The sequence below is a fragment of the Varanus komodoensis genome, unplaced genomic scaffold, assembly GCF_004798865.1.
Source record: "Varanus komodoensis strain SLA01 unplaced genomic scaffold, ASM479886v1 scaffold82, whole genome shotgun sequence".
Taxonomy (NCBI): Eukaryota; Metazoa; Chordata; class Lepidosauria; order Squamata; family Varanidae; genus Varanus; species Varanus komodoensis.
In genome coordinates this window covers 1,904,628-1,932,372 of record NW_025336508.1, presented here as the reverse complement: position 1 = coordinate 1,932,372, position 27,745 = coordinate 1,904,628, and the positions used below count along the sequence as shown (strand labels likewise).

General features: G+C 44.9%; 1 protein-coding gene across 1 annotated transcript in view; it reads right to left on the bottom strand.

Annotated features, from left to right (window-relative positions):
- LRCH3 (leucine rich repeats and calponin homology domain containing 3) overlaps positions 1 to 27,745 on the bottom strand; it is a gene marked incomplete at its 5' end in the record, with an annotated part of 99,313 nt that overhangs the window by 24,078 nt on the left and 47,490 nt on the right. Inside the window, 9 exons of the mRNA XM_044456215.1 lie at positions 1,459 to 1,512; positions 5,228 to 5,275; positions 6,566 to 6,715; positions 6,824 to 6,875; positions 9,044 to 9,139; positions 12,956 to 13,017; positions 17,985 to 18,049; positions 21,493 to 21,613; positions 23,654 to 23,747. Coding sequence (XP_044312150.1) covers positions 1,459 to 1,512; positions 5,228 to 5,275; positions 6,566 to 6,715; positions 6,824 to 6,875; positions 9,044 to 9,139; positions 12,956 to 13,017; positions 17,985 to 18,049; positions 21,493 to 21,613; positions 23,654 to 23,747 — 742 coding nt within the window. The remainder of the gene's footprint in view (positions 1 to 1,458; positions 1,513 to 5,227; positions 5,276 to 6,565; positions 6,716 to 6,823; positions 6,876 to 9,043; positions 9,140 to 12,955; positions 13,018 to 17,984; positions 18,050 to 21,492; positions 21,614 to 23,653; positions 23,748 to 27,745) is intronic.

The window sequence follows — 27,745 nt, the reverse complement described above, 5'->3', positions numbered from 1 at the left end:
CATCCACGACTGTAAGAAAGTTGGAAAGCAGGTGCTCGGTCAGCCACATTCCAGCTAACATCTCTGCTACCAATCAGTTAAGCGGGGTACCACTGAACCAAGATACAAAAGATTCCCTGCTTAGAAATGCCAAGTGCAATGTTGTACAAATTTCAGCAACCAGTTATCCTTGCCAATCTCTCTCTCTCTCTCTCACACACACACACACAGACACAAACAAAAATAACCATAGCCCTCTAGGAACACGACTTGGCTTGCTTTTTGATCCATTAGAGGCCACAGGATTCGGCCTCACTCCCTCTGCTGCAGGATGAATGGCCGCCACATTCCTTAACTTTGACTAAGGTTTAATCTGGCACCAACCTTCAACATGTTTAATATGAAATAATGCTTGTGAACAAAACTTTGGAACCCGTTTTGTGGTCTCTTCATCCAGAAGAGGGAAATGCACTGCCTGAATGTAATAATTAGGATAAGAGTGAGTGTTTCTGATGGTTTATTTCACACCCAAGTCAAGTTTCAGTGCTCCTGAATTGGCAATATGGCTGAACACGTAAAACCTTATGCACACAACTGAACAGAAAATAAATGAGTATGCAAACTGGAAGCATGCGCATCATGCACGGGCAGGCAGATCAAGAGAGATTTCTACAAAGGGAAGACAAGAAGTGGATTTCAGCAACTATTTTTAAGATACCAGTGGAGGAAGGGAATAGCATAAAACATGGAAAAGGTGTTATGTGAAATGTCAACAGCCTTAAAAAAAGGACTCATGTTTGGACAGATGTATGGGCACCTTCATTGATTTAAATAGTGAAGCAACTAAAAAATGTTTAGTCTTGGTTAGAGTTTATCGACATACTCAAAATGGATCACAGCCCACCACTCAGATGGCTACTGCCCAGCTACAGAAGCCGAGATGACCCTCTCGTATATTCAAAGGAAGAGCTCAGTGAGTTTCGAGAAAGGCGAATGGATGACGTTTCCCATCATGTCAATTCCCAGTTCATGATACTGATGTTGAACGGCTCACTGAAAAACCAGAAAGGCTCAAAAGAGATGGCCACTGAAAACCATCATGCGACAGAACATTTGGAACTTCATGGGTCACATTTGGATAGTGGAATGAGTGGCTCGTCTGTGGAGCAATCCACATAGGCTCTGCAGATCCTGCTTATTGAGCTGGCCCTGAGATACGATGCATTCAAAATTTTGCATTAAAACTGTAAGGTCAGAAAAAAATTGTTCTGAACATTGGCTGCAACCTGCTTCAAAGAGAAGACAAGGAGGTTAAGCAACAATTTATATCAAAACAGTTGTGATAAAGCAGAAGACAGCCATGTTTTATGCTATTTAGGGAAGTGCAAAACTGCCTTATCTGAGCAAACCGCAGAAGGCATGCGGACTATGGTCTAGGATGCTGACACGTAAAGAGGTCGTTGCGTGCATGATTCTTACCACCAGCAAGGCACTATCATCAGTGTGCTGAGACCTTCTGGATGGAAAAGGACACTGGGGATGCGGGAGAGATGGCAACGTCAGAAACATAAAACACCGCAACACCACAGGGAGAGAAGCAGAGACATCTGGAACTGGCAAGGTTCTTTACACGCAAGGCACATGGCAATAATCAGTAAAGTATAACTGAAACAACGGGGGTCGGGAGAGGAAAAAGCCCCATCGTTTCCTTAATAATCTCAGCATTAAACACATCTGTGACTAATTCAGGAGCTGTTCTGTTTTTCAGTCGTTGTCTCCAAAACGGAGCACAATTCGGCATTCAGATCTTTCCAGTGGTGAACAAGGCAATGTTTAGGGAAGAACACACACAGACACAGCCTGGGGGGAGCCGAAACGAAGACCAAATAAAAGGAGCAGAACTATTTGAAATCAGTCCAAAGTCACAAAGAGCAGACTACTGCAAAACCCTTTCCTATGCATTTGTGGTATCCTGTGTTAAACTTGTGATGTGCTCTGGCACATCACAAAGTAAAAACTATTTTCCACCAGTAAAACGAGAAAATCTGGCCTTGTGAGGCACAAAAACATCTTGTGGGAAAAGACAAATGCCAGTCTGGGGGGAGGAGAAGGGGGAAGCGGGGGGCAAGGCCTCGACCAAAACTCTGTTTCAAGGCACTGACAATGACCTCACGAGATGCTGCCCCGCAAGCGTCACGTGGCGGGTAGAAGTCAGTGCCTGCTGCTGCGCGCTGCGCTGCCGCTGCCGGGTTGTCCTCCCAAGCAGGCGTGCCTGCAGGGAAAGCGCAAGCCCTCCAAGCAGAGCTTGGCTGCTCAATGGCGGTAAGTGGTGGAAATGTCCACCGCCTCGTGTTTGGTGGTCAAACCCATCCAGCCGGGAATTTAGTAATGCTGAAACGAGTGGACTGCAAGGAAATGAAGCATCAGCAACTTCCTAAGTGGCTTTTTATATTTCTAGCATTAATATTGGCTCTGGCCAGAAATGCGAAGCCTGAAAACAGTCCCCTACTAGTTTTTTTTACAAGAACTTTTTCTGTTGTTTCCCCTTCAAAACAGCAGAAAAAATAGGACATTTTGGAGTACAAAATATTTTCACTTGGAATGACAAATATGTTTTAAGACAGTGTTCACATATTGGTACTAGCCCTTTACTCACCCAGTGGGATTTCTAAAAACAATATAATAGGAAGACTTATTTAAGATGAAAGATGTAAAATTTCTGGAAATGTTGAAGCCATGCCAGCAATTTTAAAATCCTCTCTCTGAGATTCCCATGTCATCGTTTCTTCTGTTCCTTGTATCTAAACTATCTTTTACTGACAGACATTCAGAGATGCTTTGAATCATCCTCATTTCCCCAACCTAATCACTGTATCATAAGATGTGAAACAATGTGCATTCTTAACTGTTCGGGTTCTTTTGCATAAAATCCAGTGCTTCTGGGCTTATTCTGGCTAGGTATCATAGCAGTCTAAACTCACATGGGAGAGAAACACTCAGCCGGTTTTTATGTCATAGCAGCAAATTGTGGATTATTTAATGCATGGGTTAACCACTGGGTGGTTTAGTCACTAAACCTTTTATCAGGCTGACAGAAGGTTCTTTACCGCCAATGGAAGTGCCTCACAAGTGATGCATGTCCTTGTGGATTGTGGGAAAAGTAACCCATGATTCACCACGGTGCTGCGTACACTGGATAGGAGTTTCTCTCATTTTAGAAATACGCTGACAGCCACAACCTCTAGCCAGAACTGCAGGTTCCGGTCTTGACGTATAAACTGGCCCACCGAAGGCCATTCTGCCACAATCAGCACATGTGATAGAATCACTTGTTGGTCATCCCACAACGTTTAAAAAAAAAACCAAACAAACCTTGCTGAGGCTTCGGTCTGTGGATCTCCCTGCCACGCTCTTTAGATAAAGTTTCCTGTTAGATCTCACCAATATGAAAAACTGCCTCCGCTATAAAACCTTTAAGCACTGCTAGCAAAATGAAGGGTCCACAGCTAAAAGAATCAGCCATCTGACTCCCATGGCCTATGGGACTGATATCATAGCTAGAAACTACTTTTCAGATTAGTAAAAACTGAGGTGTTTCGTAAGGGGAACTATTTACCAAAGAGGTTAGACATCATTTTTCAAATACTAAGGTCAGATTATGTAACGGTTCATAAATTGAATATGCTTGTTTACCATGCCTAACAGGTCCATGAGTCTTCCCCAACAAGACATGCTCCCCAATTGGGGTTCTCCTTCAAATCCCATTTCACAGCCACCTCCTTCTCCCAGGACAGCCCTGCCCGCCTCCCTTTCTCTGCCTCCAGCCCTGCTTGCTTCTTCTGCTTTCTTGGATGACTCGGGTTTTCAGGGGCTGCTTGCTGGATTCCCTCTGGTCAGGTGTAAAATAGGAATCTAAAATGCACTGTGTGTAACTTGGTTTGGCCATAGAATTATCATGTCTGAGGGCCTCATCTTGCACAGCCTGGGACTGCAATACCTGTCAGAGGGCCCTGCCCAGCCCCAATCTACCTGGATTCTACCCTCTGGGGTGGCCCCCCATTTATGGAGCAATCTCTTCATGTAGTCCGCCAGGTGTGGGAAGTAAGAAGGATGGCAGTCTTGGGCAATCGATCCCACAGGCTGCTGCCTGCATTCCAGACTATTTGGAATTGGACAGTGAGACATGTTTCAGTGGGATTGGGGAGGATGGGCTAGGTCAAGATTCTGAGACAGAATCAGAGGCGATTCTCTCAAGGCCGGGTGCTTTGCGGAGCCAGGCAGTTCCTGGGAATATTCGCCCAAGATGTACAGCCAGCGGGAGGGGCCCCTGAAGATGAGGAATTTCTGAATGCCGACCAGGCCCCCACTGCTCTCAGCCCCATGGCAAGGCGTTGGGAGAGGCAGGAGGCCCAAGTGAATGAGCAGCGTGTGGAAGGCAGATGTGCTCCCTTACAGAAAGCCCCTCCCCCCAGGGGGTGGGGCCAGGAATGCTCATAAGGAGAGTTTCTGGAGATAAACACTAGATTGGATTCAACAAACAGCTTTGCGCAAGCTCAGAAATCTGTTCAGGGTAATTTGAACCCTTCCAAGGAACTCAAGGTGGTTTACATAATTCTCCTCCTCCTCTCAAACTTACCCTCCAACAACCCTGTGAGGTAGGTTGGACTGACAGTCTGGGACGGACCCAAAGTGTGATTGGGAACTAGAAACCAGAGCGCCCAGATCACCAGTCCCACACTCTTAACCACTATACCACACTGGTCAAGTAACTCTTAAAAGTGGCCAAATTACTTCAGATCTTATTGGGCGCTAAAAGTAAGTACTGCGAATTTTCCAATTTCCCCCAAAATTTCAGTTTCACCCTGATGTTTTTTTCATGGCTTCAAAATTTCTGGAAACATTGCATTCCTAAACAAATTATTTTACGATGACATATATTCATATTTTTCTGTATGGAAAAATACACAGAATATAGTCTAAAATGAAAACAAAGGAGGAAGGAAGAAGTCTTACAAAGTGAATAATCTACAGTCTGAAGTGAAAATGAAGGAGGAAAGAAGATGTCTTACAGAGCAATACAAAATCCAAAAGCAAAGCAGTAATATTTAAACTCCTCATTCTTAAGTAGATGTCTTTTTGAATCAGTTGCACTACTTGAACTAGAATTTACTCTCCAACACATCACAATCCTAGACGTCTTCTACAGAGTTTAAGAAATGAGAAAAAGCTGATAGCTTCCAGTTCTTACCTCACTATCCAAATGGCTTTGCTTCTGAGGGTTCTGGGATGCCTTTTGCTTTGGAAAATAAAAAGGAACAAGTTAATGGGGGAAAAGGCTAAGGACAGATGCTTGAGTCTGAAGAAAAGTGTGACATGATGTTGGCATTCTTGGAAACATTAGAATACTTGAACAGCTCAATCAGAGAGGACAAATGTTGATTTAATGCAGAAATTTAGGGAACGATCTTGCAGCTCCTTAAGTTACGGAGGGTCATAGGAAAGTTCAGATTCCAAGCTTCAGTGTCAGACAGAACTGCAGCCTGGGAACCTGCACTTTCATCCCTTTCCTCACTGCCTTGCGGCCAGTGCTGTGATTGTGAGGGCAGTCTTGGAGAAGGGCTGAAATGGGAAGGGAGAACACGGGGGTGGCCACCGCATGAGGCATCCTGCAGCCACGGCAGCCGCCTCCACTCGCTTCCTTTGGAAGTGCTGCTGGGAACATTCAGAGCGGGACAAGTGGGGAGGCAAAGGGGTTACAGCACACATCAGGGATGGTGTACAAAAGCACTGCAGCAGCCATCAAGGGACAAGACATGGCATCTTAAAAATAATGCACGAGTTCCTCTCCATGGACTGGAAGGGGTTTGGGGTTACTTGAAAGAATCAAGGTTTCTTTCACTGCGAGCGTTGTCAAAGGAAAATAGAACAGCATCATGAACGGATGCTTAGTGGAGTTGTGCTGAAAAGTCTGGAGTTGCTTTGCCAAGAATATCGCTATCCTTCCACTCTACTGCAAAAGCTGATGAAAGCCCAGCTCCACTGTGCATCAACACAGAGCCTGAAGTTGGTAGATCTCTTGACACGCTAGGCCTCCATTTTCCAAATCGTTGCTGAATTCCAGCATCCTCACTGCCCTTCCACCTATGAACAACATAACCTGATGGGGCTCATTATCATGTGCTGGGTTTATAAGAGGACCCCCTATTTTTTGCTTCGTTATTTTCAGTTTCACAGGGCATCTTATACACCAGTATATATGGCATGTATACTGTTTGTTGCCTGGACAACTTTTAGCTACAGCCTACCAATATATCTTCAAAATGTCAAATAAAACTGAGCCTGTCATGCCACAGCCTGAAGGGAGTAAGTCTTTCACGGGGCAGCCTCTTGGGACCTGCCATTCAGTACCGATTAACGCTAACGCTGGCTCAGACCATTTTGCAGAGCTACACTGGTAGTCAGCTCTGGGCACTTAGTGGAGCTGGCGTTTTATGGTGCGGCTGTGTCCTGCAGTGCTCTTCCTTGGCAGGAAAAAATACGAGGCCACACAGGAGGGAATGCTATAGAGAACTGAGAATGCCCTTACTTTGACAAAATCAAGAACGGCTTCTCTTTGTATCTGTTTTGTCCTCTTCTTCTCCTCCTCGTACTGTAATGCAGCAAGCTGGGCTTCCCTCCGGGTCCGCTCCACCAAGTGCTCACGCCTCTTGTGTGGATCAGCATCCACGTGAGAGACCTGGGAAAAGGAACTCCTTGAATACACGCCTCGAGGCCACAGCCACACAGACGCAGTGGCGGACGGCACGTTCCCAAAAGTGTGACAACTGCAGAGAGCATCTATTACCTGATTATGGGTGCTGGACTGCGGAAGATGGCTAGAAGTTTCACTGGAGCCTCTGAAGGGAAAAGAGAACTTCATAGGGTACAAAACAAACATTTCTTCTTGACTATATACTTCTGTAATAACGTAGTGAGCACAGGGCAATTTCGTGGGACCAGCAGCCCACCTTGTGAACAAATCGCACACCACGGGGTTTGCAGAACGATCCCTGGCTACGACCAACAAATGACTGGATTTCTGAGGGCTGTTTCCCCCTCCATCCCAGCTGGTCCTGCAGTCAGTATCCTAGTGTCCTAGGTGGCAAGAGCCATCTTTTCTCTCCTCCCCTGCTCGCACTGGGACCCCATTTTTGTTCACGGGTGTTTTTTTAAACTTTTTAAGAACTGTGCAGGGGTCCATCCAGTCCTGCATCCTGTTTACAGGATCCCGCAAGCATGAAATGCAAATATATATGATTAAAACTGGTTTTTTTTGTAATTTATGTACGTTTTTATGTTCTAGTATTGTAAGCTGCCCAGAAAACCTTTGGGTTATGGGGCAGCATAGAAATGGACATAAATAAATAAATATAATATAAATAAATAAAACAAAATCCCCCCTCCCCTGTAGTTCTCTAGCAACTTGCATACATAGGCATAGTGCCTCTGACACTGGAACCCCAGGCTGCTGCTGGGGACAACTTCAGCACCAATGCCCACGTGGCACTTCGGAGCAACTATCCTTGACTCCTTATCCTTTTAAAAGCAAATGTTCGGGTGGCACAAATATCTGTGACTTTTATCATCACCGGCTGAATCTGATGCACTTCTACAGCTGCTCAAAAGGTCAAATCTCGCCTGGGCAAAGTCCTGGAAAGCATCCGGTATCAAACCGCAGTGGGGAACATTCACGCAGACTGACCCAGTGGGGCTTCAAACTGGTTACAATCCTCAGTGCCCTCCACCTTATCCACGCATCTCCTTTTTCGCAAGTACTTATTTTTGACAGCTATCTAAAGAAAAAGGCTGTTTTCTTTAAACCGATCAAGCAAATGAGAGCATGATTTCTGGACAGGAAAATGTGTGCGGATGTCATGGCGGTAAGACCTGACTGTCGCCAGAGAAAAATCAACCGTTTCTGCTACAGATGAAAAGCAGGCATCTGTGCATTCGTGCCTCAGCATGGTTCGAAGACCTCCCAGCCTTGTTCCCGCCCTTGCCTTTGAGTGTGCAACGGCCCATGATATTCCACAATCTCAGTCCCAGAAAAAATTGGGATACATTTGCCCTGTGCCCCTATTCTACAAAACCAGAATGCAGACTGACAAACGATAACTCGTTCAAAGCAGCTTTTCTGCGGCAGCCTCTCTGAGCAAGAGCTCCTACGGGCATGCAGCCGGCTCCTGTCCTGCAGCCCTGGCGTGCATCACAGCCCCACACCGTCATCTTCCGCCAGGCATCCACTGCATAATAGTCGGGGGCACGTCAAACTCGCTAAACAGACTGAAGTAGGAAGATGGCTTTTTGGCATCAACCAGGCATTGATGAGGCTCAGGAAGCCACAGGAAGCAGAAGGCTTCACTCTACCACTTAGAGTAGGCTCCTATGCAATTGAGACAGGAAACATGGCCTGTAACTCCCACCAAACCCCAGCCAGGGCATGCTGAGAGTTGTAGGCCTTTTCTCTCTCTCAGTCTGCATAGGACTGTTCCCTTAGTAACTCAGCTTTAGGGGAGGCATTTTGGCCTTTTAGGACGAGGGGACAAACTGCAGAAAAGCTTGGAGCCGGACTACCAGTGAGTGGGGAAAGGAGTGGAGCCTGCAGAATGGGGCATGGCCATTTGGGGAACCTTGCAGGATTGGATTAGAACCAATTACAGCTGAATTTGACCTCCAGTCCTAAAGTTACTAGAACCCCTGTAGATCCCGGAAGCACACATGTACAAATGTGTACACTACATCTGACTGAGGGCACATATTAACAGCACATGGACAGCAATCAAGCTACGGGCTTAATAGGTCAGTAGTCTGTGCAATCCTAGTCAATTTATACTTCCAGTTACTGGGGAATGTGATATTCTACACATTTTTAGAGCAGACTATCACAGCAACAACACACCCATGGTTCACTTTTCAAAAAGTGATATTATGCAATAAAACTGGCTACTGATAGCCACACATTCTCTTTCTTTTAAATAAAGAGTGGGGGCTGGGCAGGCAGTGAATCCTTCTCATGAATTCTTACCTCTCTGCCCGGTCTAAGAAGCTCTTTAGCACTTGTGGTCGCTCTCTGTCATTCATCAAGCTCAGACTTTCGGGTCTTTTCAGTTCATCTGCATCTCTGCAAATACACACACAGAAGTAGGACTTGGTTACTGATACCAAGAAAGTGAATGAGAGACGGAGAAAGGTTGCAGCTTTTGAGCAAGCGTTTCAATGGAACAGTGACATTAAAGGTGCAGCCCTGTACAAGTTTAGACAGAACAAAGGTCTATGACTCCAAGCCTGTAGGCCTTTCTTTTCCTTTCTAAACCTGCAAAGGACTGTGCTCTCAGATCCAGCAAGTCTCAGACGGAATCTGATTTTAAAAAGGATAAAGTCAGAGGTGGCATCCGCAGGGCTACTGCCAAAGACTTGTGCTAGAATGAACTGACACCTGGGCTCCATTTGCTTTTCTCCAGTGCACGAATGTTGTTTACGCTAGTGCAAATGCTGGGACTCGGCTGGATCCTATTTCCCAGAATACCGTCAGGACAGGACAGCTAAACGTAACAGTGACTTTACACCGAGCCAAGCTTTTATCACTGACCAGTCTTAACGGTAATTCCCGGCTGGAGCGCCTCTGTACGTGCGTGGCGCGGTGTTTAGAATCCTGGACCGGGACTCAGGAGACCCGGGTTCCGGTCCCCACTCAGCCATGAAGCTCCCTGGGCGACTCTGGGCTAGTCACTGACTCTCAGCCCAACCTACGTCACAGGGGTGTTGTGCGAATAGAATGGAGATGAGAGGGAAGTTAGGTAGGTCACCTTGGGACCTGATGGGAAAGAAAATACAGATGGAAGGGCTAAGTTCTGCTCTAAAATTTCACTTGCACTTGGAGTGTGAACGGCAAAGCTTGGAGAGACTTCTGCATATTTTCCTCTAAAAAATCCAATTGGATTTTGCATACTCAGAGGGAAATGCATCTCTCCCCTAGACTGCATGCTAAGTTTCAGTGCAAGGTACAATGGAGAAAGCAGTATGTCAGACCTGACAGATCCTTAATTTTAACTGCTGTAGTGAACTCAAGGATTAAATAAAGCACACTTTACGGAGCATAAGGAAACCCCACTAGGAAATGCAAGGAAAAGATTCCCACAAGTGTAGTCCTCTCATGAGGAGACGCTGCATACTTCTAGTATTTCTCTATTTACAAATGGGCAAGTCAAGCATGGGGGAACCAGACGGGCAAGCCTCCAGACGAACAGTGATAGCTTGTAAAACTGTAGCAGCTCCCCACAAAGCAATCCGTGTGCTCCCACCAGCCCTGAAACTTTTCCCTGCCTTCGCTGTACTCAAATGCTGATCCAGTGAGACTTGTCTGCTTTGAATCACATCAAGAACTACGCAGTTTAAGAAAAACCATCTTAACTTGGCATGAGTTGAACCAGTTCTATTTTTATACCAATCACTAACAACACAGATTTTGTTAGCTCTGAGGCAGCCCCCTGGTTCTAATTTAAGCTTCTGTGATCCTCGGTCAGGAGCATCATCATTTTGCCCATTTTTGGTTAGGTAATTAACAACCTACAACCAGTTTAGACTCCTCAGAAGTGAATTTAATAGTGTCAGCTACATTCAGTCAGGTATTAAATGGGAAAAAGCAGCCCCCATTTAAAGATTCACATTTCAAGCACCATTATTCTATAGCATTCCATGATGGATAATAATCTTGCAAGTGATTTTTGTTCTAGCGAAATCGGTTTGGTTGCCAGATCTGAAGCTCTATACTCAAGGCAGTGCAGCTTATATTACAAAATGTGGAAGCAAAGTTGCCATGTATGGTGAACAGAGAAGACTTACTGCTCACGCTGGTAACTGAGTACATGGGGCCGAATGAGCTGGCAGGAAAGGACTCAGTAAGATTCGTGCATGATATCAGTAATTTACCACCGAAATAAAGCTCCCCATGGCTGGCGGATCCCGAGGACCGTGCAGGCGTGCACCTGGCTTTTCTGCATTCAAACCCCACTAGCCACTCACCGCCTTTTCAGAGCCAACGTTTGTCCCATGCTGCACACGTAATGGATAGTAATGTAGACCAACGTCAGCACAAACCAGTTTAACTCGGCCCATTTTCTTTTCTTCATTCCCCCCCCCCCAACACAATTGTTAAAAACAGTAAAATACTTTAATTTAGCATATATATAGTACTATAGTTGCTCAATCACCAGACCAGAACCTGGTGCTAATGGTATCTTTACCATTTTGGGGAAAGTCCGAATAGGATTCACTTTTTCCCCCTGTAGCAACTTATAACTTACTATTTTGTTAAACTCCATGGCAGGCTAGATCTTTTTCCATTGTACCAGAAATGGTATGCATGTTTACAGCAAGACTTTCACAATTCAAGCCTGCTTTTAGAGATGGTTATTACTGAGTGAAAGATGAGGGAAAGCATCAGCCGGCTGACTCTGTTTGAACTCTTGGCGGCTTTCACTACCCTCCACCAGGGAATTCTTCTGCACTGAGGGTTTGAGTTGGACATGGGGGGCACTGCACTGCAGTGACTTCACTCCTGTTTGGGTAGATGGCTCGTGGGGGACGTTCCCTGGCCTGTGAGTTCCCCAGCACAGGGCTCCTCGCGGGTCTGTTCTGTCACTCCGGAGCGCGGCCATCCAGAGTTTAGAAGTCTGCTGCCATCACAGCTCTGTTTGTCCTTCTCAGCTCCTTCAGGTGAGGCTGTGAGTGCAACAGGTGAGTGCCTGGCTGTGACAATGGACTGGATAACAGCTAGGAAATGGAAGCTCAGCCTAGGCAAGACTGAGACACTGTGAACGGGCAGCTCTTCTGACTGGATGGAGGCTGAGCAACCTGCCCTGGTGAGGGAAGCCAGCTCCCATGAAAGAAAAGATGCACAGACAGCAAACTCTCCTGATTTCGCACTGACCACTGGATTTTGGGTTCCGGGCCGAGCTGTGCCCGTCGGAAGAGGGCTGAACTGGCGTCAGGAGTGGTCACCACCGTGTTCCACTGCAGAGGCTGGGCTGCCTCTGAAGACTGGTTTGGGAGCAGCAGCTTGTGCAGAACGTGGCAGCCCGGCTGATGGCTGGGACAGATGTCTGAGCACATAACCCTAATTCTGGCCCACTTGTACTGGCTGCCTCTCTATTTCCAGCCCCATTCAAGGACTAATTTGAACCTGTAAAGCCTTACCTAGTTTTATAAACCCTTCTACAGCACACCTGATGGAGCACCTCTGAACATGAACCCCTACGTTGCAACAGCATCCGAGACTCTCCCCACAACTGCGTCCCCAAGGAAGTTTCCGAAGACAGGAACATGGAAGTAAGCTTTTTTGTGATGATCCCAACTGTGAAACGCTCTTCCTAGTAAGGTCCGCCTGGTGCCCACATCATCTTTTCAGCAACAGGTTAAGATTCTCCTTTTCTCCAAGGCATTTGAGATGTTTCGTCTTAAATTTTTGTATGTCAATAATTTAATATTCTGTTATCATAGTGTATTTTAGGGTTGTAACCTTTGTAAACTACTGAGAGAGCTTTGGCTGGCAGGCACTGTAGGAGTGGAATGAGTGAGTGCAGATGCAACATTGCTACAGAAAAGGAGTGCGGGGGGGCGATTCATGTGTGGGAGAAGAGTGAGAGATGTCACACTCGCAATCTCCTAACCATGGTTAGGAGCTCAGCATCAATACTTAGGCACTGTGCTCAACTGGATGCATAATGCTGTAATACAGAGGTGCAAAAGATTCAAAGAATCCAGAATAATATTGCTGGAAGGTGCCTGTAACCTCTTGCTTGACGTAGGATTAAACTTGCAGTATGGTATGACCACAAAACCAAAACTTGGAATCCACGGTATCAGATGACACGTTTCATTCTCAAAACAGTGATTCGTCCTGCAGATTTCTAGAACCTGATCAAACAGAAGTACTCACCTGCTGTGATGCAAGTATCTCCTCCCATCTTCTGACCTGGACACTGATTTTACTGGAGAGCCCTTAAGCAAACAAAGAAGTGGGACAGAAACATCAACATTTCTAGTATGCCGAGAAGGGTCTGAGACAACACTTTCCAAAATTAAGCCTGCCATTCCCGCCAACCTTGCTCAATATTATTGATTTTTGAAATGTCTGGATCAAAATAAATGCACCCAAGAAGAATACTTGTGGATTTGAACTATGTGTCAGCAAACAAATAATGAACAGAAACTGCTGTGTGTGTGTCGAATTAAAAAGAAGACTGTAGTGTGGACACTGCTGCCTCCAACCTTAGCAGGGAGCAGTAAACGGGCAGAGGCGCTCCTGCTGATGGTGCAGGGCGTTCTGGACACAGAAGTATTTATGTGATCGCTGTGGAGAACATTCTCCAGCATCTCTCCTCTCAGATTAAACAGTGGCTATTTTTCAGCAGTGCCTCTGAAGGCAGGCTAGACAAGAAGAAGGGTTGGGTTATAAGAACACTGCCAAACTGACATTCAACGCAAGTGCGGTTGTTTGGTCCTTTCTCAGCTTCATACAACTCAGCATCATTTTGTGTGATGCTCAAATTTCACCTGCCAGCTTCAGTTCCATATGGGGATTAAAGAGCCATGTGAGGTTTTAAAATGCATTACCCATCATTCTGCTGCAACGAAGCAGCACGGCAACACAAATCAAAAGAGAAGACTGTGTTGCATTGGGCACTAAAAACTGAGCAGGCAAAATCAGCATCTAAGAACTGAGTTCACGGAACCATGAGCCATGGCCTGAGCATCCACCAAAAGTTGGCCATAAGCCAGATGCACCCAAACAGAGTTTGCAAATTATGGCTTGTGCAGAATGTTACCGATGCAGAGATTAAGCCATGGTGAGTTCAGTTTTTCCATCTCTTTTGCTGGCAAGTGAACAAGAGCACCAGCGGAAGTAGTTAACAAACCCTAGCAAGCCAAACCATAATTATTATGCCTGTGCTGAATTGTAAGGGGGGGGGGGAATTCCAGAATAGCAGTACCATCACTGAGAGTGTTTTTCACTCCTTAAATAGACTGATCACCATAGCTGATTGTTCTTGATTAGTGGTTTAAAAAACAGATATAATTCTAAATGGTTTAATGCTTATAACAACCACACTTATTTAGTTATTGGTCACATTCATATCCTGCCTTTTCATCCAAGGGGTCCAAGGCAGTATGCATGATCTTATTTTATTTATTTATTTATTTATTAAAACATTTATATGCCTCCTTTCCATTTTATCCTCACACCAACCCTGTGAAGTAGGTGAGGCAGAGAGTCGGCGACTGGCCCAAAATCGCGGTTTCACGGCTTAGTGAGGATGAGAGTCCACGTTTTCTCAATCCCAGTTGACCAGTCTAACAGTCCACCGGCCTAACTAAACCACAGCAGGTCTTAGAGCAAAAACGGGTGCCTCCAGGCTAAGTCACTCTGCATTTTGGAAGAGGATTCAGTATTTCAGCAGGCTGTGTGTTCCTGAGATGGTGCCACCCTCCCGACTCATTGCCAGACTTGCAGAACTAATACGTGGTCCATGGAAATCTGAACCAGCATAGTTGCAAGAATGGAAATTAGGGGAAATATAAAAGACCCTTTAAGCCCACTGCTGAACAAGCAATAATTAAGCAAGCCCACAGACATGGCGATATTATCCCAAAGCACACAAAAGCAGCGTATTTTGCCCCCGGGGAAACCCCAGTGCACTCAACTGGAAGATCATCTGGGTAATTACGGAGCAAGAGGCCTCGCCGCTGCTTCGCCCGCCAAGAATAATGGTGGCTGTGTTGGGCCCTGAGCGCTTCTGTGGGATGCAAAGTGGAAGGAGCTGCTGAGACACTGAAAGGCCTTCCAGAAGAGAACAATAAGGCAACGAAAATGAGCTTCGGCCCAAATCCACGTTATAATCATGACACGGGGGCACAAACTGTAATCCGAGCACAGGACGCCTGGCTTGTTAAGCAAAGCTGGGGATTATCCCATGCAGGCAGCCTGCACCACATGGGATTCAGCCCACTGCCCCAAGCCTCCTGTTATACTGATGCAGAAGCGTTTAAGATTAGAGGCTAGGGAGGAGCAAATGCATCACTTTAACATTTCCTGAATTTGATTTCAGGCTTATGAAGGTCCCTTCCACTTCCTGCAGTCCAGACACTCACAACAGGGGGTAGAGTGCCCCTCAGTCTGCTTGCAACAGTTAAAGAGGTCAGAAACAAAGCAAAGCCTACTGCCACCAAACAGTTTGAAAGGAGATGCTTAAAGAGCATCTCATTTAACGAAAGATGAGTCAATATTAAAGTGAAGACACTTAAAGTGCAAATGCACTCCCAAATCAGTCTTCCTATTAAGTAGGACAGCTTTTAAACAACGCAAATGCTCCAGCGCTCAAAGAGCATTTTGATAGACCTCTCATTCTCTCTGTCCCATTTTATGCCTAGGTTTTAGCGTGCATTACCACCAAGGAGGATGTTGGCATGTTCTCACAAGTACACAAAAGCTATCAGAATTCACAACTGCCCCTGCACCAGCTTTGTGGCATTCATGAAACAAGAAAGCCCAACTGGAAACTCTCGCAAGCCTGTCCTCTTGAAGGAACAGCTGGAGAAGCTTTTAATGTGCCTTTCCTCGTTACAGGTGGTCCCGACAAGGAGCAATCAAGAGAATGCCCTTACGAGTCTTCAAAACTGCAAATGAGCCACACTTCATGTCCAACACAAAGCCGTCATCCTGAACTTGTAGATCCCTGCAGGGAAGAGCCATTTAGCTGGCTTCAAATGGTGTCTCTCAATAAACCATGAAGTAGCAGCTCCACCATTACTTGGATGCTCTAAGGGGCAAACAAGGTGTATCTACAGACACACCTAAAGACCTGTTGACACTGATCCCGGAATACCACTGAGTACACTAGAAAGCACCATCAAGCAGCTCCCAGAATTTCTACTCCATTTCCATTCTGTGACATAAAAGTTACTGTTCTGAAGTTTAAATACTAGCAAGTTCCTAACCACTGTAACAAGAAAAGAGTAAGAATTCAGTTCTTATTATCTCGACCTAATTTGTTACTGTAAAGCTATACATCCAATTACATGAAATCAAGACAAGCCATCCCTCTTCTTTTCATTCATCTTTTCTGCAGACTGAACCACAAAGTAACTTGAGAATAGAGAGTGAGAATGCTGGTACAATGACATTCACTGGACATCTAAATTGTAACCTTTCAGTTCAAATACCACAGGGCAGATTTAAAACAGCACATTTCTTAAAGACACAAGCAGGACATTGTTCAAGCCTATATTCCAAGAATAAACCCCCCAAACTGGCTGAATGTCTTTATTTCTTAGAAAGATAGAAAGGCCATATTTTATAAATGCTTGACCTTTTTCCTCTTCCCTTGGGCATCAGAAATTGCCACAATGGTATACAGGGTGGGGTTGTACTGAAGGGCTACAGACCACATCCAGCATAGAAGTCTTAGGAGAAGCGGCTGCATCCGTGGAGCTCCGCTGCCTTCTCCCATCTCGCAAGGGTAAAACTAAGGGGTGCAAGCGGTTTTCCATGCTCCTGAAGTCTTTCTTTGTACCCTGTTCAGGGCCTGGTCCCCTCTGGTGCAGCGTTATTTGCACTTGTGAAAGGACGCAGTGGGCTACAACCCGAAAAGCCCCTTGTCTGAGGTTTGGTGGATGGGTCTGGTTTCTCAGGCAGTGCCCAACTGCTAATGAGAAAATATCCAACTGATTAAACAGAAGATGCCAAAAAAACAAGAGAATTAAAGTCAATCATTAAAAAAATTAAGAATGGCTTAGACATATACTATAAAAGCTGTGCACAATAAAAGGATACCTGAATACAGTATGTAAAAACTACTTGCTCTCAAAGCTATCCAACCACCTCTAAAAAGGCTCTTTTGTGTTGGTGGCAAACTAACTTGGATGCAATGCCATGTGGGAAATTGGCCGGTGCCTGAAGAAACTGGGTTGCGTAACTCACTCGTTTTATTCATTGTTGCCAACTAAAACAGTAAATAATTTGCGACTCCAAACAGGATATCAGTGACACAGGATTTACTGTGACATGCTCATTTCACTCTTGTTGTAGTAATGGCGACAGTACACATTCCCAGTGCCATGAGCCATTTCACAAGAAAATTCAAATATTATGCAAGCATTAAATAGTGTGCGGCATTCCCCCCAACGCTTAGCTTGCCATGCAGGAATTCTCTCTGCTAGCTTTAACCAAGATGAAGGGTTATATCAACGCCGGTATTAAGCATGGCTTAATCTGGATTTGAAATGTGGTTAACATCAGTGCAGACTTAATACTTATTATAATTAATGGTGAAAGATGGGTAACACAGATGCCACATGCAAGATGGGAAGAGGCATACGATCCATCCACCACTATTAGGTGACTGGGGATGTTGCAACCTGCAGCAGCTGTAACTGGCTCCAAGGTTTGGCATTTGACAAATGATAAAAGAATTCCCAAAGTATGAACAACTGAAATTAGATGGTTCTGAGATTGTCCAAAGGAAAGAAGGCACACTCAAATGGTGGGTGGTTATCCGTGTTGCCCCTACGTATTTTCAATTTAGAGAGTCTGCACCCAGATTACGTGCTTATTAGAGAATACTGTGAATAGCACTAGGAAAATAAGGGAAATGGCACTCGTTCCATTATAGTCAAAAGCCGCACTGCAAGTTGCGTGGGAAGACTACAGAGGCCAAGCTTCTGGGGAGAGATGCCGTATGATCCAACTCCAGCAACTGACTGAATCAATGGGGCTCAAGGCCAACCAATCAAAACCACCGCAGACAAGAAACGTCAACACAACAAAAAGGAACGTCATGGGGGGACACACACACACAGGCAACCGATTTAAAAGGAAGCACCACCTCGTGAGATATGCGCCGTTGTTCAATATATGCCATGAACTGTGAGCTGAGGCTGTCTGGCTCCATGCACTTGGGTTGCCTCACCTCTTCCTCCTCCTCTTCGGTGACACAGCTGTCAATGAAGTCGATCTGATCCAGATCATGTTCCACTTGACGCATGCAAAGAAAAAGAGCATAATTAGATAAGATAGACAGACTGAGTTGGAAAAAGGGCAGAGAAGGGCAACAAAAATGACCAGGGGACTGGAGCAGCTCCCCTAGGAGTGGTTATGATAAGTGGGACTGTGCAGCTAAGAAAAAATGGCAAAGAAGGGGAGACAGGATGGAGGTGCTTAAAATAATGTGAGTTTTATTTTATTGGGCTTATTGGATGCTGTGCTTCATTTTATTCTGCTTTTATTGTAGTCCGTCCTGAGACTGTAGCAGTCGGATGTCATATAAAAGCTAGAAAGCAAGCAGGCAAGCAAGCAAGGAAGGTGTGGAGAAAGTAGAGACATTTCCCCACTGTCCCATAACACTTGAACACTTGAACCCAGGGTCATCCCATGAAGCTGCTCAGTGGGAGGTTTAAGACAGAGAAAAGGAAGTACTTCTTGGACTCACCCTGCCTGAGGGATCCTGGGGGCAGCTGGTCAGTACAGTGTGCTGGACTAGCTGGACTTTTGGTCTAATCCTGCATGGCTTTTCTTAGGTTCTTAAGCAGCAGTTGTAGAGGTGGGGGAAGAGCAGCAACACAAGTCATACTACCACTTCAGTCTCAACAAGTAATTCTTTTCTCACAGGAGCACCACCTGATTTGAATCTGACTGAGAACTGTCTTGCAGTGGGCTGGCTTATACAACTGATGAACAAGTAGCAGCCTTGATTAAAAGGGCTGACTGGGAGGAGAGATCCACTGATTAAATCTAAACAAAAGGCCATTTCATACTTCTGAACACATTGCAGAGTAAAATTTCCCCATATGGGGGTTTTATGGGCCACTAAAATAATCAGAAATATATCAATTCCCTTAGGCAGTAGCCATTACATGGACAGACACCTTGCTGCATACCTGCCTTGAATTTTCAGAAGCTGAAAGCAACAATATTAATTTCTCAGGGCCACTTTTAATGCTCATTTTGGCAGAGGCAAGTTGCTCTGTTTTCTGTAAGTCAAAACAATGACCCTGAATAGCACATTTCTGGTTTCTAGTCTACCCGTGAACTCAGAAACCTCTGTGTCAGTTCAATGAACTGGCGAATGAGTGTGATGTACGTATTAATAAGCACAGAGATACTAGACTGGCCAACTGGACCTGCAAATATTGTATAAATGGATTTTGATCTCCTGGATTCTTGTGCAAATACCAAGGATAATTCTTGCAATTAAGTTCTTTGCAACTCTATTTTGTCTTTGCTAATTTCAAATATAAAGCGGAAAAAAGAAATGGAAAGAAAAGAGGTGCAAATATTGCAAAGGAAGAAGCATGAGAGAAAATACACTTTCAGAAGTGTATACAAGCTTAAACAAGCACATAAAGAGTAGAGGATGCAGCTTTCCTTAATCCCCATACTCATATTAACCAAGTTTTTTAAAAAAATTCATCACTGCTTCAGTAAGTCCAATGAGACTTTGTCATTATGGTGCAACAAAAAACTTTATGAAAATGCTGCTTTCAATTCAGTATTCCTTATGGTTTCCCATCCTTCAGAAGTGCGGATGGAGCCATTGTGTCCATTCACACTCTACGATCAGTGTGGCAAAAAAAAAAAAAAAAAAAAAAAAAAAAAGCGCACTGCCACCATTTTGCATATGTAACCTCAAATCAGGACGAACAGAACTTGCGACATTATATTAGAACTTGGGCACTATGCAGGATTCATTAAACAACCCATCCTTAACCTAACTTCTAGTTGCCAATGGTCTGTTGCAGGGTTAAGTCTAGGCTTCTGGATTTGGATGTCACATTTCTGAAACGAGAACTGAATTGTGTACTCTGCTGGCCTCCACAAGCGGTTCACATCACTATGTTCATATGGTCGAAGCAGAAGACAAGCAGCGAATTTGAAAGGAGTGCTGTGTTAGACACAAGGAGAACTCAAACAGATGCAGTTCCCCTCAGTTAAAAGCTCCCATTCCACTCTGTTTCCTGCTCCAAAAGTTCTGGAAGGTTTATAGCGTGGGTCCTCAAACTACGGCCCGCGGGACGGATCCGGCCCGCCATGCCCATTCACCCGGCCCGTGCCACCACCCCGCCCCCGCCGGTGTGCTCGCAGCACAGGCTGGAGGCGGTGGCTTGCTCACTCAGAGATGGTTCTGGACTCGTTGGGAGATCTCCCAGCGAGTTCAAAACCACCTCCAAGCGAAAAAGCCGCCGCCACGTGTCTCCCCTACGCACGTGCACTCGCCACTGCCTTGCGGTGCGGGCTGCAGGCGGTGGCTTGCTCGCTCGGAGATGGTTTTGGACTTGTTGGGAAATCTCCGAGCAAGCAAGCTGCCGCCGTGCGCACCGAACGCCACCTCGCACACACCGGCCCGGGTGCCCAGGCCCCCACTCCTCATCGGCCCGCGCGTGTGGCCGCCGCCTTTCAACTGGCCCCGTACTGAAAAAGTTTGAGGACCCCTGGTTTATCGCTTCTAATGGTAATCTTGAAAATACTCTAATAAGTTCTGAGAAAGGGGTAGGTAGATGCCTGAGGTCAACTCCAATATGCTGGCTGGGACTATTTGTTCTCTGTACCTCCTCTCTCAAACTGTTTCCATCTCCAGTCTCTTTCCTACTAGCTGCACCTGAGGAAGAGGGCAGCAACGCCTTTCCATAAGCCTTACGGGATCCAAATGCCACGTTTTTGTCTCCTGCCGTTACCATGGCTTTGCAGCCACACTGAGAAGTAACAGACACAATGACCCAATTGATAAACGTGCTGAAATACTGCAACCGCTCCGGCACCAGCAAATTTTATATACCTCGTGTTGTGCAGCACTCAGCAGCTGGAAACATTTTGAAACAGGCCTATCAAATATCAACACATACAGCCAGGTAACAGGCTTTGTCCCAGGTGTATTGACAGTTAAAGCAAGCAGCAGATATCCAGGTGTTACGTTGTTAAGAGCTTTAAGGGTTTTAAGAGTCAAAGGAGGGATAAAAATATACTGAAGAAGTATGTTTAATTCATGTCACAAACTCTGACAGAAAATTTAGATATGTCTCTGCCCATCACGTGAGAAATACAGCCGGGCGTGGTTCTGACTATATCTCCATGCACCTCTTGGACAGAGCGCATTACAGTCCACCCCACAATCACGTACCAAGGCAGCAATTCAACACACATTGGGAAGGATTACGTGCCACCCTAATCGACCCTGGCAATAAACCATAGTGCTTCAATGGTTGGACAAATGACCCTTGTGCACCTGACAGATGCCTGGGCTCAACACGGGTGGGTGTTCTCCTCCACTTTCTCCTTGGTCCTCCAGACGGCATCCCAGAGTCTGGGAAGTGGTGTGAGCTTGGATGACGTGACAACCTGGTGTGACAGCTTACCTGTGAGGGGCTCACATGTCTCACAAACCAGGCCACTGAGAACAAAGCCATCAAATGCGGGCTATTTACCTCCACCGTTGGTGACAACCGGGCTTCCTTTGTGGTCCTGGTACTGACTCTCTCGTCTCAGTCTCTGCTCTCTTGTGATTTCAGCCACCCGCAGAGGAAGATCAGAAAATTCATCTGTGGGCTTCATTCAAATCAACACAAGAAACAGATGATCAAGAAACATGCCACTCTATCGAGCTTTTAAAATAGGTTCTTCTGCGCACCATCACCTTCACAGGAAGTCTTCCTTCCTCAATTTACTACAGAAGTTTAAAACATAGGTAGGCCAAAACACAGTGTTTGCAGCATTTATTAGATGCTTTGAATTCATGTTGAATTTACATTTCCCCCATTGATTATTTATTTATTTAGGTAAAACTCTTCTACCGTGTCCACTGCTAACGTCTCGGCACGGCTTACATTAAGAAGAATGTGAATTGCTGGTGAACAGCTTGACTTAGTTTGTGTCTTTGGGCACGCAATGCCTCACAAAGGCAGAAGAGGCACAGGGAGTGACCGTCTGTGGAAGGGAGGCGTATTTTCTTCACATATTTCCTGAAGGCCACTTTGAGTGCCATCAGAGGAGAGAGAAACGTAGAAGAGATAGAGGAGGGATTGTTCAAAAAGGAGGCAAAGGCAGGAGGTGGCTTGCTCGCTTGTTTGGTTTTTGAGAGATTTTGGAGGGACAGAGGGTAGGAAAAAGCAGCTGGGTTATCAAACAGGGAAAGGCTGAGAAACAGTGTGGAACACGGAAATCATCAGTAGAGGATCGGAGAAAAACTGAGAAGGTGATGCAAACTGTAGAAGGCCTAGGAAAGACCTAAGGCACCCATAACGGTGGTCAGAAAAGAACTGAGGAAAATGGTGGGAGCACCTCCTATATATACTGGGGGTGGAGGAGGGAGGGGCTCCTGCTGGAGTGAATTTCTAGCAAGAAAACCTTCCTGACAACAGGTCCTGTACAGGCACATAGCCTGTATGTGTGATGCACACAGGCCATGAAGAGCAGCATTCCTTTCTGTGTCTCTGCAAGCTGCACAGCTGTGGATCCCCATCCAGTGTTTCAAAGCTGGTAGCAGCTCTCAAACCATTGACTCGACCTTTTCCAAACTGTAATGATTATAATACCAAGCTGGTGCCAGCTCCACAGCACAAAATCATGTCCTAAATTTTCCTAAGCAATGCATTTATTTTGGGAAATGAAATAAGACTAAGGAGCATAGATTATTTCCCCCAAAGTCAGACTTCTGATTGCCCAGAGGATCACAGAGAAGCAACTTCAAATGGTAAAGTGATCTATGAAGTTTCTGCTACAAGGAAATTTACATGGATATATCTTTAGATTAAATATGCTGAGTTACTGCATGCATGTGTGCAGTGATATCCTATCTTTAAAAAACCCATCAGCCAAATGCTGTTTGTTTTGAGGAATGGACACGATTAAAAGAATCCTCCAGAGTTTTAAAAATCCTCTGGAAGCACGATGAAGTACAGCACATTCGAGACACATTATCATATATTGTTAACTGACATTAAGCCAGTTATTCCATTCAGACATAATAATAAACTCTAATTTAAGGAAAACCAACCAACATCTCCATGTTGACTGAAGCCAGTGCATGATAGAAGGAATACATGGCCATGCTTCATAAACCATAATTTATTAAGCCAAATGGACAAACATGACTAGCCACATAACAGCATTGGTTTGCTCATTTCAAAAGCCTCCAGTTATGGGAAGATGTTCAGCTCAGCCCATGCATACTTCACATCTATTGCAAGTGAATCAACTGAGATCCAAAAAAGACTCAATACAGCCCCTCAGCTTTTTCTTTTCTGCAAATACCTTTATTATTATCATTATTTCATTTATGTGGTAGCTGTTTCATTTCTAGGAAAATACATTTATCTCTGTGCTTTTTAAATTTAAAGTGCTTCAAAATAAGAAGCAGTCCAAGCCACACTGTCTGCAAGCCAACCTGAGGTTATTTTCAATCTGAGATGTGGGAAATGATATGCTGGCCTCTGTCCTTGGGCCACTAAAAATACGTGGTTCCAGATTACAGTCTTCTAGCCATTCAGTGTCTAAGCCTTGTCCTGCTGTTCTGTCCTGCTTTTTCCCTTTTCATATATGCTACAATTATCCCCACACAAAAAACCCAACAAAAACAAGCTCACTTACTTCATTTCCTGACCACCTCTTGTCTCCGCTGTCCACACTGTTGAAGCCAGAATCCAGTGCTCCATACGGTCGGCTGGAGTACATCTCCTCATGGCTGTCAAGCAGGCAAGGTTTTAGTTATTGTACCATAAAAGCACTTCTTTGGGAAGATCAGACAGCAACTGGCACAAGGGACGTCATTCAACCTGTCAGCCTTTCATGCATGACGTGATCCTGCGAAAAAGCCCCCAGTTCCTTTGTGCTAGCCAACGTGTTTGCACCCCAGACCGTTGCCTTGGCCTGTAAAGCATTCAAAAACTGCCAACGTACGCTAGCACAAAGCAGCAGCACAACCCGCCATCACAGCCAACAACCCGCGAGCAAGTCTTGATGCTGCTGCAGCATGCCACCTGCGTCTTTTCTGTCTTAAAATGACAGGCGTGCTCTTCGGGAAGGGACCACCTCGTCAGGCCTATGATTTCCAAAGTACTTGGCACAATTTGGGGACTGAAACAGAAAGGGTAGCAGCCCTTTAGAAGCCATCTTGGAAGAGAAGAAAAAGGGGGATAGAAGTGAACTTCACAAACAAGAGACTCCAGTCGGGGGGGGGGGGACATCTAGTCCAATATTCTTCCATTCTCTCAGAAGAATTTCAAAGGAAATTAAAGACCAGCGATCAGCTTCACTCTACATAGATATGTTTGCGTGTGCATATCAAGGAGGAAGAAAGAGAAAAAGACCAATTCCAATTTCCTGTTTCATCTATTATCAGTTAATTTCTGTTACTTCAAAGTTTGTTGAAGGAGTGGGAGTAAGGGAATACTCCAGGTTTAGGAAATATCACTCAAGTAGTTACAGTACACCAGTTTTGCAAAACATATGCATTCTTTTCTGGAGGAACATGGAGGATACAATCATATGAAAGTTTGGACCAAAAAGCACCCCACAAGTGGGGCATTTTGAAGTCTTTTTCTCTCTCTCAACTTGCACTGGAGTGCGACTCAAGTTAAAAAACAATACACAAAGCCATTCATCCTGTGCTCCGTTCCTTCAGGCTGAATGGGCATGCAAGACATGGAGTATTTCTGAAAGGGCAATTGCCTAACGCTCAAAGGTGAAATATTTGCATATGGGAGGAATGTTGTGCGCAGAGTTGGGGGGGGGGCAGACTAGATGGCCTGGGAAGCCCCTTCTGAAGCCCCTTCTGACTTGCTCTGTTTCTATATACTTAACCATTTTACCTACAGACAGACAACAGAGGGGGTTTTTTGTTTTGTTTTTTTGCAGTTTGCATTGAAGACAGCCAGAATTCTGGGATACTATCATTTTCCTGTAATTGGAGCTATTTTTAAGGGATTCACAGCAAAAATCAAGCACTAAGTGCCTTTTGCAGAACATAAGATTATCTCATTTATTTAAATCTCTGCACTGCCTTTCAACTGAAACAAGGCTGTTTACTAACAACCAGGACCTGCTATAAGCTGCTTCTGTGTTATGCATAAGAAGCCACGAAATACTTCAAGCATGTTTCAGTGAGCTCCCAAGCAGTTCGAAGGCATTTTTCTCCATTAAATTGACATTCCTTATGTAGAATTGGAAGCGGACTGAGAGGATACAAAGCTAAGAGGGTGCTTTTGCAGCAGTCTCTCTGCTATTAATGTGCATTGTGACTAGACAGTTCAACACCGTGGCCATCGCAGAAACTGTGCATGGAAACTGCCCCAGACAGCAACAATCTAACAATGAGACTTGTCTAACCCACTGCAGATGGGCATGTAACAAAGAATTAACTGTCCAACTGGTGCTGGATGCCCTTGGGAGATCTACAGCGAGAGAGAAATAATGGCCAAGCCAGAAGTTTGGCCAATGGAGGGCTCCATCCAGGCATTGCTAATTGCAGGTCATTCCATATTGGGTTGTCACTTCCTTTAAAAATCAGTTATTTGCTGAACAACTTATAATTATTCTATATGTAGCAAGACTGAGGGGATTGTATTCTAAAAGAGCAGATCTCAACATGAGATTATTACAGAAAGCATGTGGCAAACATCAGCCCTGCTGGCACGATGCATTTCAAGTTGGGTTCTTATTCACTTGAATTTCTACTGGGGTACAACTCAAGCTTCTGCATGCAGGGCAATTGTAATGTAATGGTGCTGCTGAGGACAGTAGAGCCGAATAAATGGAACAGTTATAGAGGAAATCTCTGAAAGCACAGAACTCTGCTCCAATGTACTCCACAACTGCTGAAGGACCCAGCACCCATCATTCTAGAATCTCTACTTCTGTTTTAAAAGAGCTGCTTCTATCTGTCTTCAAGGATAAGGCAGAATGCAAATTGTCAATGGTTCAAAAGCCTAAATTCCTCTAGAGTGAGTGAAAGGCACATTGAACATAATTTCTAAGAGTCACAGAATGGTTCCTCAATATCTTCCATAGCTCCTCACCCTTTCCCATGAATATCTGAAGAATACACTTCACAAAGAGAAAGTGTTGTTTAATGTGCTGCAGAGCTACAATTTATGTATGTTGTAGAACCTAAAAGGATGAAAAGTAGAACCAGAAAAGCACGCTTTTTCAGGATGAAGCGCATGCCGACTTTTGTGTGTAGGCTGGAATATGGGGACTTTTAGATTTTAATAATAGAGCTGCTCAAACTTACTTCTATTCAACCCCTGTTTTAATTGTTGTTAAGCATCCTAACTGTAGTTTACTTTTATTGTGAAATCGTGCATAGCATAGATTAGTACAAAGACAATTTATAAAGTGTAACCATACACAACTGGTAACTGGTGATGCCATCAAATTTTGTAATTCATTGGCTCGCTAGTTGACCTTCATGTTTGTAAGGCATCCCTTTTTAACGAGTGTGGACCCATGTTTTACAACTTTGTTATTAAGTTTAAAATTGATCAAATTCATAAAATTTCAGTCCAGTCATGATAAAAAGAGCATTAAATCTGCAACTGACTGCAAGTAGGTTTTGTGATGGAAAGTGAGAGAAATGATGCGCATGCCCTTCTTAATTTTAATTACTTATCTGTCTCTTGGAATTTAATGAAAGGTCAAGGCAGGTGGATTTTTGCACCCTTTTGACAGCTAAACTACAAATACCACAGCACTGGAAGGATAAATGACTACCTGCAATTAACACAACTGATGAAAGAATTAATGAAACTCTCAGTTTTTGAATGGGTAGTTTTTAGGTGGAATTTATAAATGAAAAATATGTGGATATTTGGACTGCCTTTCTTAAAGTTTATGCATAATTATCTCAGACAACCATAGTATGCCTTGCTACATACAATTACATAGGGATATATAGCATAATAAAAACAAGAAGGGGGCTAAATAGCCCACCGATTAATCAAACAATAAACCATGGGTTAAATGCTGGCTTGTTCAGTCCAGGGTTCACATATCACACAATCTCTGATCAGGCCAACTGGAGGTGGTTCATCCAAAAATGGAAGCAGCTTGCATGCAGCTTATGAAATCCATGATCTGCCTCTGCACAATGTCATCACATACAAGGATCCCCAGTGTAACCTACAAATTGATTGCACTGCTTGTCTCTTTTAACTCCAGTTCCCTCCGTACTGATATGACTAAATCATTTCCTCAACTCTCACAAATTATTTTATTGACATGTGTTCTCTAATGCGAGCGTTATCAAGACCTCCATTTCTGTTCTCCTCTGAGTGCTTTTCATACTCCCCTCTGGGCCCACATGGGCTCCTCCGTTCCTTCCGATTTCCTATTATGCTCATGCCCGCTCTTTAAGCCACCTATTTTCTTCCTCTGACCAGGCAAGAGGAGGTAGTGCTACAGACACGGTAATTTTGCCCCTGGCTGAGTTCCGTTTTGCTCCCATTGCCAGGCTACCCTCTCTTCAGGGCTGGGGATGGGGGTCAACAAATCAGCCAAAAGTCATTTCTTCCTGCCAGCAAGAAAACAACAGCACTGCCTATAAACAAAGTGCAGTATACGTCTTCCTTTCCACCCAGTGAGAAGCAGCCTGCTCCCCCCCCCCCCGAATTAAAGGAAAGAGCTAGCAGCACACATGGCCTTGTTTCCCATAAACTGGAGAGGTCGGGGGGGGGGGGGGGGGGG